At 44.0% G+C, this 12950-nt stretch overlaps 1 protein-coding gene across 1 annotated transcript; it reads left to right on the top strand.

Moving 5' to 3' along the window:
- Positions 1-2401: 2401 nt before the first annotated feature.
- Positions 2402-7130, top strand: apd-3l (apidermin 3 like). Its single transcript, XM_069117151.1, has 4 exons — positions 2402-2446; positions 4747-5068; positions 5159-5527; positions 5634-7130. The coding sequence occupies exons 1-4, from the start codon at positions 2435-2437 to the stop codon at positions 5786-5788; spliced, it is 858 nt and encodes a 285-aa protein (XP_068973252.1). The 5' UTR covers positions 2402-2434; the 3' UTR covers positions 5789-7130.
- The last annotated feature ends 5820 nt before the right edge of the window (positions 7131-12950 follow it).

Here is a 12950-nt window from a genome sequence, read left to right as displayed (position 1 = left end):
ACAATTATGTAGATCGGGCTCGCGAGAAGACCGGCATAATGTTATCTTTGTAAATATATCGCGGGGAACTTCTAGATAGAAGCCAGACGAAGAGAAGTCTTCTCTTTGTTCGGTAACACTGAACATGGGATCGATGCCACCGGATGATCCAGACGAGCGTCGCAGAATTACGTCGTTAAAATTGCATGAAAACTGTACAGGCCGACAATGGGCCACTTTTACGAGCTGAATTTCACCCTATAATTAAACGAATGCCGATATTGCTCGTTTTAACGGTTGGCTTAACGGTTTTCTACTATTATTCGTTAATATTGAAAAATAAAGGTAAAAACAATCATTCCATAAATATTGGAGTATATCTAATATCGAATTCTTTCGGTGCGGAATTCGGTGGACGGAAAGCCAAATAAATAAATGTATAGATTTGCGTGATGCAAGTGCAACGAACTCGAAATATTCGTTCTAACGAACACATACGAGATAAGGTATTTAACGCTAACGAAAAGCTTAAATTGTCGTGGTTAAATTCGCTCGCGAAGTTCGTTTAAAACGGGTCATTGGCGTAATTCAAAATCGCCGAGCATAATGGAAGGCAACCCTCACGGGCTCGATCTTATTTCCAGATTCTCGCATTATGCACCGTGGCAGCTGGAATTAGTAGGTTGAGGTAATAAGTAACAAGCGACGGCGGCGCACGACGGCAGGCAATCTATTTAGAAAAGAATCCAGGTTTCTTAAGGCCATTCAACGGCCCATAATTCCAACTCTTTAAAGCGTTTCACGTTTGCCACTAACGTGAAACTCCTTTTCGATGCGAGCGAGGCTCCTCGTCTTCGCGTAACGAGCGGGTCATAATCTCGAGTCGACGCGTCACCATTCTTAGATCCGCTATTCTCCACCTTCTCGCCTTTCTTTCTGATTTTCTGCCCTTTCTTATCTTTTCCATTTGCAAAAACGATGAAACTCCTCCCGTTTAATAGCCACTCGTGCTCCAAGACAATTATCGGATGCCATCCTCGCGCTTGCTGGATGATCACGTTCGCGAATTTCAATTCGAGACGATCTTCGCGCAGCAATATCGCGCTTTTACTCTGAACGAGAGATCGTGAGAAATTGCATGCGTTTCAGGGCTAAATCCGTGCTCGCTTTTGCAATCGAAACTTCCTGCGACTATGTTAACGGAATGTCTGCTCGCTTTCCAGAGCACGTAGCCAGCCCATGCTTTTTAGTATCCCTGTGTTGTCATTATAACGTTCAAACTGCGCTGTAAAAGATGGATGCTTATGCTGTAATGCACAGAACAGCTGATCGATCTGACTTTCCTCAACGACAAATATACATCATACTACTTTCCAATTGCGTCATCCGAAACTTTCTTGTCAAATTTACTGCTCTCAAATAGCCCGTGCAAGTAATCTTCCATGAGCGAAAATAATTCCAATCTTTACCACGAAAGGATCATACCATACGTATGTATTTAACAGAATGATAAAATGTATCGATTAAATTGATATCAATATATCCACGAAACAAGCAGCGCAAATGAGAAAAATGATCTTGCATAGACCTTCTATCAGGACTTTCTTGCACTATGCAACTAATATTATTAGTCGAATTAATTAGTCATAAGTTATCAAATACCCAGTAGAAGTTCGATGACAGAATAATCCCAGCTATCGATCTTACGAAATTTTACAAATTAGAAATCGCGCAATATACAAAATAGCGCAGTGCACAACATGTCACCTGTCGATTCACTAATATTATTAGTAAATTATTACGAACAGAGCCCAGCTGTTAATCTCCCAAAAGGGTCAACATTGTTAGAGCATTATTGCTAATGAATCATCCCTATTGCACCTGTGCCTTGTATATGACCGGAAAGAAGCGAACAATTGCACCGAACGATCTCGTCGCGTAAGTCAGCGTTGAGCTGTTTCGTTAGCGCGATCTGTGATATACGTCGTGCACCACGCCTGGACACGAGAGAGTTAGATATCGTAGGTGACCAGGTAACCCGGGTGGTGCCTGGTGTTGCACTTGGTGTGGCCTGGCGTGTGGATGCCGAGTGTGTAGGCCAAGATGGTGGGGCGGGTGGAGTAGGAGGCTGCTCTCTCGGCCGTTAGACATGGACGAAGCCCGTGGAATACCCGCAAACAACCTACAACGTGCAACCTCTGTATCGGCGAGGTGGCAAGGGGGAACCCCCCTGCCTGTCCCTAAACCAGCTGGTGGGACTACCTTCGGTCTATGCTGGCCGCTGGTACGACGTGGATTATAGTTTTTCTGGGGGGAGGGTGGTGGAGCGCCTTGCTTTCGAAAGGATGGTGATTGTGGAGCGTAGCCAGAGTAGAGTTAGGCGTATATAAGGCCCGCCGGCCCGGCCCAAGTCAGTCATTCACCGGACTACTAGCCCACCATACACACACCAAACATGAAGGCCTTTGTGAGTATCCACCACGGGGTTGGTGATTTTCGTGGGGTGTTCGATCGATTATCCGAGTATCGGGTTTGAGTTCTTCGATCGAGTTGTTCGCGATTCTCTTCGATATAATATTTCGGATCGTGTTCTCGGTCTACTCGCACCTTCCTTCGAGTTAATCAGCGAATTTTCTATACAACTCGCGGTTTTGAATTCGATCCATCTAGTGTTTGTACGTAAAGTAGCTGTTTAACGAGATATTTCCAATTCACAAGATTTCGAAGTCTGCATCTAAATTTTCCTTTTGCTTCATTTTCTCGAATCGATTCGCTAGAATAAACCGCTTGGGACTCACGAGCACGCTCTCGAGCACTGCTCTTTACCCGAGACATTATTCCTGACATCGGTGGCAGCGGTATAGAGTCAACGATAAATCGCTTTAATTGGAACCTTTCATCCGTAAGCCAGTCGAAATCCGTGGAAAGTCGAAGTTCGAAAGCTCCTCGCTTGCAGTCAGACTTCGTGGCACCAAACTGACGACGTTCAATGTCACGGCTCGAACGGTCTCGTCCTGCTTGCTCCGTGGTACCAGAGTACACGAATCGACTTTGTCCTTCTTACGCGCTCCATTCATGCGGCAAGAAGCCTCGTTGTACGGTACACTGACCGTGGAACCGGTTGTAATAGTATCATCGTCATTCAGCGAGCAACCGAACCCGCGACCGGTTTTATTCTCGGTGCATCTTCATTCACGAATACCGTTCGTCATCGTTCTCTCGGCTCGCCGATTTCCTTCTCGTTTTGTCTACCTTATCCATCGTTCGATTTTTAACCTGAAAGCGAATCCAAATTAGCTCGATCGATTCTCATTAACTCTACCGGTTGCGCGTCGTTTCTTCGAACGCAATTAAGTTCCCTGCGATTAATTCGTAGAAGTAACTAGCTCTAACGATTCTCGCCAACGCGATTTCATAAATCTCGAACGATCGTAAACGATCTATGCAAAGTACCGGTTCGGTTTCGAAACAACACATCGGGTTCGGTCGTTTTCCGATCGCTGGGTCGCGAGAACGCTCGGTCGACCACGTCACACGGATTGCCACGGTTCCATGTAAACGGGATGTGAAAGTTTCGCGAAGTCGTTAGATATGCATAATGGCAGGGCAACGGTGCACTCGTTTAAGTGCAACACTCGTGAGAGCTTGGGCGTGACGCGTCGTCCAACCGATTTTCCAACTTCCGTCACACGCACATAAACGCGTTCTCTTTTTGTCGACTTAAACGGTCGAGTTTTCCATCTCTTCTCAGCCTGTTTCACTTGATTTTCTCCTCGTTTCGAAGCTACGGTCCTGATCGATTCGCGGTACGATGCTCGAGAACCGGTCGTTTCTGGTAATGGTAAGAAAAATGGTCGAGGGAAATAATCGGTTCGCGTTAACTCGAAATTGCGCCTTCGGTCGATTTCTAAAAAGAAGTAACATCTGTTCACCGTGTTTGTAACTCGCGATTTCCAGGAGACATTGCTCGTCGATCAATTACGAATGTCGATTCGCATTACACGGATTACGTTGGAATAATACGCGATTGCATAAAACGCGAGCAGATCGGTTTTTCTTTTATGAAATGGAACTAAAAAGAAATTTCTTTCTCTGATATTTACTTCAAGCGTGGTAAACAAAATTCATTGTGGATAACGGAAAACTTTCGAGGAAGATCCGGTATTATTTCGAATTGCGAAACGTTACAACACTATGTCTCGAGTTCGCATTTTCCTCAACAACACGCAGTCGTTACGATATCGACGGACGTAGAACGTTGCGAAATTTCACGCTCGACTTCCATCCGGTTATCGTTTCTTTGGACTTTGATATTAAACGAGGCAAAAACCAGTCACATCATAGCTTTCACGCTTTAAAGGCGATCGCGTTGAGGGACGACGTTTTCCCAGGTGCCGGGAATCGTTTCCCGATGCCGCGGAACGCCGCCAGTCTATAAGCGTGTAGCGAGTATCGAAAGTGAAAGCCGCGGTTATGTTACAACGGGGCACGTGGTAATCGGTGCCAAGTCAATGAGAGTCTGAATTCACGGCGATAGTCGAACGTTGCTTCCGTAAACCAGCGCTGAGGATAGTTCGTCTTCGTTCGTTTTCGTTTTTTCTTCCTCGCTGATTTCACTTCGCGATATTGCCGTGCCACGCGTACACCTTTCACGAACTTACCTACATAGACACATAATGTAACGCTACGAAACGAACAATAGCTTAGAAACAAATTGGTCGTATAACGAGAAACGAGCGATACTGACCGGAACTTACCTGGTCGCAGGTTGTGTTCGCCTGTCTAGCAGTAGCAACGGCCCGTGCCGGAATCGCACATGGACCTGGCATTGCTCTTGCTGGAGGTCATGGCGTTGGCGGCCTTGGAGTTGGTGGAGGCCTCGGAGTTGGTCTTGGAGGAGGCATCGCTGGAGTTGGCCTAGTCGGCGGAGGTGCTAGTCTCTCCGGTGGACTTGCAGCAGGTGCTGGTAGCGCGAGATCTCTCCAAGAGGGAGCGTCCAGCTTGGGATCCTCAGCTCTCGGTGCCAGCTATGCCGCTGGATCCGCGGCGGCGGCTGGTGCTGCTGGTGTTCAACAGATTGTCTCTGGTGGTGCGTAACTCGTCGTGGAATTGAACATAAAGAAGAATTACCACGAGAGGGACAGTCGTTCACCGGGATTCCTTTTATTCTGTCGAGCAGGAGTGATCGGAGGCAGGGCTGACATTGGACCCGCTGAAGGACCCAAGGCTAACGTTGGACCCCAGAGTGGACCATCTGACAGCGTAGGACCCCAAGAAGGTGCCAAGAACGTTGGTGGACCTCGTACCGGCCCAGCTGGTCTCGTAGGACCTGCTACTGGTCCATTCACCTCCGTGGGTGCTTCTGCTGGTACCTCCACCCTCATTGGACCGTCCCAGGGTAGTGCCAACTTGGTAGGACCATCTGTGGGAGTTGTATCCTTCTATGCTGGCAGTGGCAACATCAACGGTGACGACGGTAGCTCTGGCTCTGCCGCCGCTGCTGCGCCTGGTGGTCTCGGTGGTGCTGGACTCGGACTCGGTGGTGCTGGTCTGTATTCCGGTCGAATGATCGACATTAAGAAGCAACAATAATATATGATATAGGAACGAAGGAGTTGGAACATATATTTTACCAAGCTATTTGGTGTTTTCAGGTGCCATCGCTGTTGTGGGTGGTGGTGCCGGAATCGGCGCTGGAATTGGCGGACACGACGGTGGTGTTGCTGTGATCAACGGACCATCTGGCGCCATCCACGCTGGACTCGGCTCTCACGGAGCTATCATCCCCGCGGCACTTGGCAAGTACTAGACGTTCTAAAGCCCCAGCGATCTCGGCTCGGCGACGGCGGCATACCCACCACAGTCACTTACCGGTCTCAAACGATCCTCAAACGCGCTCAACGTCTTCTTCCCAAAGCTTCGTCCAATCTAGGAACATGGTTATAGCGCCGGCGTTAGTGGTGTAGTCGGTATATAGTCAGAATATTCTAATCACAAATCCAGTCGGTATATATCGAAACACGGTGAAAAGCGCGAGTTGAAAGCTCGGCATGCTGGTCTCAGCTATCAAGGATCACGGGTTCAGATCTCGGTAAAGTGTACACCGTGGCCACGGCCATTCGTGATCCGCGGTTCTCGTCTCGTCTTATCCCCATCTCGTCGACAACGCGACTCGTCCCCATCGTAAGACGAGGCACGGGTAAAATTTAGTCAATTTCTTCTTTCATCAAATCCGCGTAACGCGACGGAGGAAGTCGAACGAAGCCGTGATTGCCAGCCACGGTTGCAACAACACCGCGACATCTGGACATCTTGGTCGCGATCTACACGACGAGCCCGTATCATACGATCGGCAACGTATCGAGCCACGTCCAAGTTTTCTAGTTGACGTCACCTGAACCACCGCGCCAGAACACAGAGTCAACGCAAGCACGTTGAACCCGGCTGCTCCGTCATGGACCCAGCAAGTGGACAAGCTTTGGCGCTTCGTCGTTGGACCAACTGGGTCTGTTCTGTTTTCTGAACACCCACCGTTGCTCCGGCAGTACTCTCTTTATATTTTTTTTCTCTCTTACGTCTTCCACCATCCGTAAGGCCGCCGCTCTTCACACATATTTACTACTCTGTCTTTTTTTCTCTCTCTTCCGATGAGCCGTGCACGATCATATGATCGCGTCACGATCTCACAAGTTGTTATACTCACTGCCGCACTCAAGCATACATATTATTATTACATTACTCGTCCATGCGCATATATGTTTTCTCTTTATATATATATACATGTATACATACTATTACTACTACTTCCTTCGCGTATATATATATATGAACACATTGCCACACGCGCGCACACACACTATTGCTATATGTGTACTCGTATATATACACACACTACACATATATTATATAATCGTGTTATATGTTAGTGAAAGAGAGAGACCGGTAGATTATGGTAGGTCAGCCCTTCCCGTGAGTGAATGAATGTAAATAGATGGCGCGCCGCTGCCGGCCCCCGACCCCGCCCGCCCTCGTCATACCCTTTCTTTGCGATCACGACTAGCACCCCACCACCACCATAGATAGATACCACATATTTATAGCGTTTATACATTTATACAATACTTTATATAAAATAAAGCATCAGTATTTAAAACTCACTCTTGATTATTTCCTTCGATCATCCCTAAAATCACCCCCTTTAGCGATCATTCTATTCCTCGCTAAAGTAAATAGCTCGATATCAACAGCGTTGAGAGTAAAGACAACGAATTCCAATTGAACTTTGGATCCCTTGTACGAATTGAGCATCTGATCGTGATTTAATGCAATCAAAATTGAATTATTTGCCTCGTCCTATTCATAGAACAAAGAAAGATCTCTGCATAGATATAAAGAAATCAAAGGAAGCAAGAATCTAAAAATCGATTGCTATCAAGACATTGCCACCGAGTATGATAAGATTAAGTATTTAGTCTAACGATTCAACCCCTTCTGTAATTCGCAAGATATCTAAATACTTCTCTAAGAGTCGAGCTGAAGAGTTGATTCCCTTTTTTTATGTTCCTCGTTTCCGTCGAAATGTTAAAGGAGGCAGATTCCAACGAAACACTAAATTCCGAATCGACCGCCTGTTGCTGCAGCCATCGTTTACCGATCGTTCGGCTACGGTTTGCTAACGATGGATTTGTCAAGAGTCGTCCACTCGTTAGAAAGTTCAACGTTCGAATCGAAATTGCTCGTTTCACGTTAGTTAATGACATCGCGTGTCAACGAAATCTTCATCCTCGTGTATGTATATTTGTTTTCATATTTACCGCATCAGCAAAGCAAAACACGAAAAACACTGTATGTTACCGTCGATGATTGCGCTTAAGTTAATTCGCGTGGAACAAATGACTCTGCCGACGTGATGTAAGAATGGACAGCGTCAACGGTACGTAATGGTAGTTTAATAACGCGCTGACAGCTGTGAATAATAGACATCGTGTATGGGGCGAATTTTATGGTGCTAATCTTCATTTGATGTCTTTAGTTTGCATTGCGAGCTCTACGTGGAACTTCGGACTCTTCCAAGGCTGTTACCAAACACTGCTACTTCGAAACTTCACCTATCACAGGTATTTATTATATAGTTATCAAATATTCCGATTTTCAATTTCTAAATAGCATTCAAAATACAGAATTTCAAATTCCGTAAACGTAGGTTGGCCACGAGAACTTCGAAGGGGAGTGTTGAACTCGCCATCAGTTTCTGTGGTCGTAGCGAAAACGGACCAATTACCTTGCAACCTCGTTACACCGGTGTCAGAAAGGTAACTCTAAACTGCGACGATCGTCTTTGTAACGCTACGACACTTGGCATACAGCAATTTGGTTAGTCCATTACAGAGATCATTCCATTCGTGAACTGTGCACGAATCATTAGGTGGTACAAAAGGATAAGACACGCTTTGTAGCACGATATCCAGCCAGCGGCGATACTGCAAACATTTCGAGCGGATGAAGGAAGACAGTCTCTAGAACAAACTTTGACGTTAAAATGATTGAAAATCCAGAATATTTCTGAAAATTGGAACCGAAGTACTCCCCAGCTTCTGCTTCTGTTAGTCAATCGAAACAAGTAGGAATCTCGTGAGAAACGTAAGTCGAAATATCATAATAACGATGTCATTGATTCATTGTGCATCATACCTTTCAAATATTCTCATAGATAAATGTCTAGTAGAAAATCTGACGAACCAGATAACCACACACCATAAAGGTTCAAAGTTGAAAAGGTGAGTTAGTTATAAGTTTCTTCTACTATCAGTTTAAAAAAACGAAAGAGAAGAAAGTTCGTCATTAATATGAACAAACTACTGACCTTCGAAATCGAAATAGATCGCTGGAATCCCACGAAAGGTTTGAGAAACCCCCCGATACATCAGAATTCAACACAATCTTCTACCCCCTTTTTTTGCAGTCACGGCCTTTTAGACGATCAATCGAGGCTCTTCATTTCCATTGTGGTTAGAATATACGCTGAAGAAACGAAATTTCGTAGAAGACCGGCGAAAGAAGCGGTTCACGTAGTTGAAGAGAACTTAGGAATCCACGTTTCGGGATCAAGGGTCGATCTAGATCAAGCAGGCATTCAAGCTGATCGACCGGTGCTGACCCATCATATTCGGCGAAGAGGTTCGGACTTTTCAGGTCGATTTGGCCACAAATACGGCTTTAACCGCGACTGAAAAGTCTTTAAATCTCTTCCAGATTCGCAAGCGGCACGGGACACGGTGGGCGAAGCTTCCAGTGGTCTGCAGTTGACCGTGAATAAAATAAAAGCCATTGGGTGCGTGCTAACCCGCGGAACCCAGTAAAATTTGCTCTGGGGGACGAAAAAGTCGGACGTCGATCTGGCGAAGAAAGCAAAACGCGAGGTAACTACTCCATAATCTTTTCTACTTGGTTCTTCTATTCGTTTCTCTTCTAGATGGGGAAATATCTTTTCATCCACTGCCCATAACCGTCTCGAGCATGAGCACGTGGCTCATATTTCTAAAGAAGTAGCGGAAGAAGAAGATGGGATTTTTAAGAAGCTTTACAATGTTTCCTTCGCATTCAATTTGGTTAACATGAAAGGATGACCGACTTTTTTGAACAGATAAAATGAGATAAAATCAAGAGAAAATTGTGATGTTAATCTAGTTAGGTAGATTAGGCTAAGCGAAGACTACTTTCGACACCGTGCTGACAGTTTAAGCATCTCTATCGATCGTTTTATTTCCATTAAAATGAGATTAGAACAAGTGGGAACATTTCTTTCAAATGAAACATTTGTATAGGCCATAAACAGTCTCTTTTACCAAGTCTTCTGTTGTAGGGTGTTCGCTGCGATTCCTCAGATACAAAAATGAATTTTTATCAGAGATTTATATTTATATAATGTATATGTTCTACGACACTTCGCTTACATATATATATTATCCTGGTAATTGATAAGATTTTTCATTGTATTTATTCTTTAATTAATTTTAATTTTTAATTAATTAAATAAAATTAACTTTATTATTATTCTTAAGAAACGAACAATGTTGCAAGCTACATGTTGGTAATGTTATTAATAAAAATTAATCGTATTTGTTGTGTTGCAAAAAGAAAAGGAAATGAAACAGAGAAAAATAGAAAAGGCAAAGAACGAAATACAGAAACGTGCCATGAAGTATTTATTAAAATGGTAGAATGGGCATAAACTGTGGACCGTAGAATGAAGTCGATAAAGCGGCCGTTTTATCTTCTTCAAGACGAAACGTCAAGATTACGACTACCGAGACAAGTATTCTGAGCGCTCCATGCACTGGAACTATTCATTTAACTGAGATCTCCGTTTAGTGAATCGCCCCATTAAAAATCTTTTAGAACGACGAGATAAAACTGGAATCATATTTCAAACTCAAACCAGATCACCGACTTTTATTATATAAAATCCCCAAATTCAAAACCAACAGATAAACGTCATATTTCACACGATTTTAGCTCAAGTTGAAATGGAAAGAAGTAGAAAGTGGGTAAGAAGTGGAAAGACTGTTAAATCACAGGTTTCGTAATTCCCGCCAACAGGATAGGGACGAAGACGCTGATGCAGCACGAATCGTTAAGCGCGATCAGGCGTGGTCCTTTCACTCTCGGGGGTGTGCGATTCCTACACAAGTTCCCAGAAGAATCTGCTAACTCGAGGCTCGAGAGCTCGGGTTTTGCGGCCAAGGTCATTTCGTCATTGAGCCTCTGATGAGATTCTGACAGTCTCATTGAACGAAATCACGATTTCTATGATGCTTCTTAGGTGCCTGCGCTTTGAGTATCCGTCATTTGATTGCACTCGAGATCAAACTCGAACAGCAACTTCGTCTAATTTCATAGATTAATGGCTTAAGATGGTCTCATCCAACGACTTCATTAAACGATCCTCCGTTTTAATTGTTACTCTACGTAGATCTACGAGATGAACTTCTGATCGAACGTCTGATAAGCAAAGTGCTATTGTAATAGTTTCTATTATTAGAAACTGGTATTGTAAGAAATAAAGCTAAGTAAGATGTGAGAATTTTGTTTCGTTGCCATTAGATAACCTTTCGTGCCTGATATTTCATTATATATGGAACGACCCTAAATTGGAAACGATTCGGACACGTATCCACTTGAAGCGGAACGACGCGAGAATCGGACGCCGGTAGACTGCTCTGCTCTCATAAGAATTCCGATGCATTGCGTCTACATCGTGGCACAGACAATGACTGCAAATGTCAGTCTCACCATTAGCATTGATCACGTTCAATCTCGGCCGTTCCTCCTCGATCGCATCGCGGGGCTACAAATTTCAAGAACCGCACCACCATGCAAATCGTCCCGTGACCAATATCGAAATCGATTATATGCTTCTACATATTGTTACCATAGGTATCGCTATACTCTGTTACGTGGCAATATTTTTGTGCTGACAACAAATGTAAATATCGAAATCATAGGATACTTTTTGCATTAAAAAGAATGTTCATGACAATATAAGACAAGATAACGAAATAATCTGTTTACAGATTATTTTTGCTGAATAAACGTAAAAATAGGCTTTTGGCAATTTAGAGAAGCTTCTAACTTGAATTTAGACGATTGAAAGCACAAAGATCATTCTATACGTATCGTTTAAGGCTTAGCAATAAGTTTCGTGGGAATTAGGGTAGTCACCCCAATGGGAAGAGATGCGAGACGACGTAATTGCTACAGAGAATGAGTGATGAGCTCTCTATGGAAACTTTCAACGTGACATGAAATGAATACAAAGATCAATAAGTGATATATTTCGCTACTTTGCCAATAGTATTGTATACATATTATCTATTTGTATACATGACGGAAAAACAAAAATTCCGAATAATAAACGAATTTCCGGAATATTAAATGAAGTTAGAACAAAAATCAAGTGATATCATTTTATTTAATATATCTGCAAATTTAACGAGTCTTAGGACGATAAACAGAAGAACCACGGTTCACACGATTCTCCGCAGAAAGCTCGAGAATAATGGAACGGGAATAATGTAATCGAAGATTCGAGCGTGAAACGACTGTTTGCCATGCGGCGATACACAAGTATCGTGGTTTGCATGGATTACTCGAGCGTGGACCAATTCGAGAGGAACAAAACCGTATATCGATCGGCGCGCGATAATTGGAGCAACGAAGATCGCACCTTTTTCTGCGACCACGATGGCATAAAGGTCACGTTCGACTCGACACGCTCATGCTCCGAAGCTTCGTCTGCAGGCGGTACATACCACAGAAAACCGTATTAATCCCTGAGAACGTGACTCTTTCCCACCCATAATGCGAGGGCTCGACTTGTTGCCGCAAACCGATCGGTTACTTCATCGGCCAGAATGATGCGGCTAACCGCCTACCATTTTTCGACTACAAAACATACGCGCTTGAGATCGAGAATTTGATCAAAGAATAATAGGAGTTATTCGAGGAATTCAAAGAGGCAATTCAATTCTGATAAATGTGACAGAATCTTTCGTAAGTTCTGTGTTATTTCTTAATTTGTAGCGTAGGACTTGTGGCATGATGGAAAATGGGAGACAAAAGAGCCAATTGACGCGACTAATCGCCCACTAATTTTCCACTGGGAAACATATGATTAGATGAGATCGATACGAGTCTAAGGTCAAGAGTTAATCGATGAATTACACAAATTATTCGAAGAATTCGAAAAGGCGATATAAAATCGGATAAATACGAGTCTTTCGTAAGCTTCATGTTAAGCCTTAATTTATACCGTAAGTACTTGTGACAGGATGGAACATGGGAGACCAAAGGACTAATTGACGCAGTATATAAGACGATAATTACGAGGAGCGATGTTGGTACGCTTGAAACATTCAGGCCAATTACACCGTAGGTTGAAGATCACGCCTGTTCGCCAACGGTTACCTGCC

This window comes from Bombus flavifrons, chromosome 7 (genome assembly GCF_040668555.2).
Source record: "Bombus flavifrons isolate JBK064 chromosome 7, iyBomFlav1_principal, whole genome shotgun sequence".
Classification (NCBI taxonomy): Eukaryota; Metazoa; Arthropoda; class Insecta; order Hymenoptera; family Apidae; genus Bombus; species Bombus flavifrons.
Note: the sequence above shows the minus strand (reverse complement) of the source record. Positions and strands in the feature narration are given on the sequence as shown.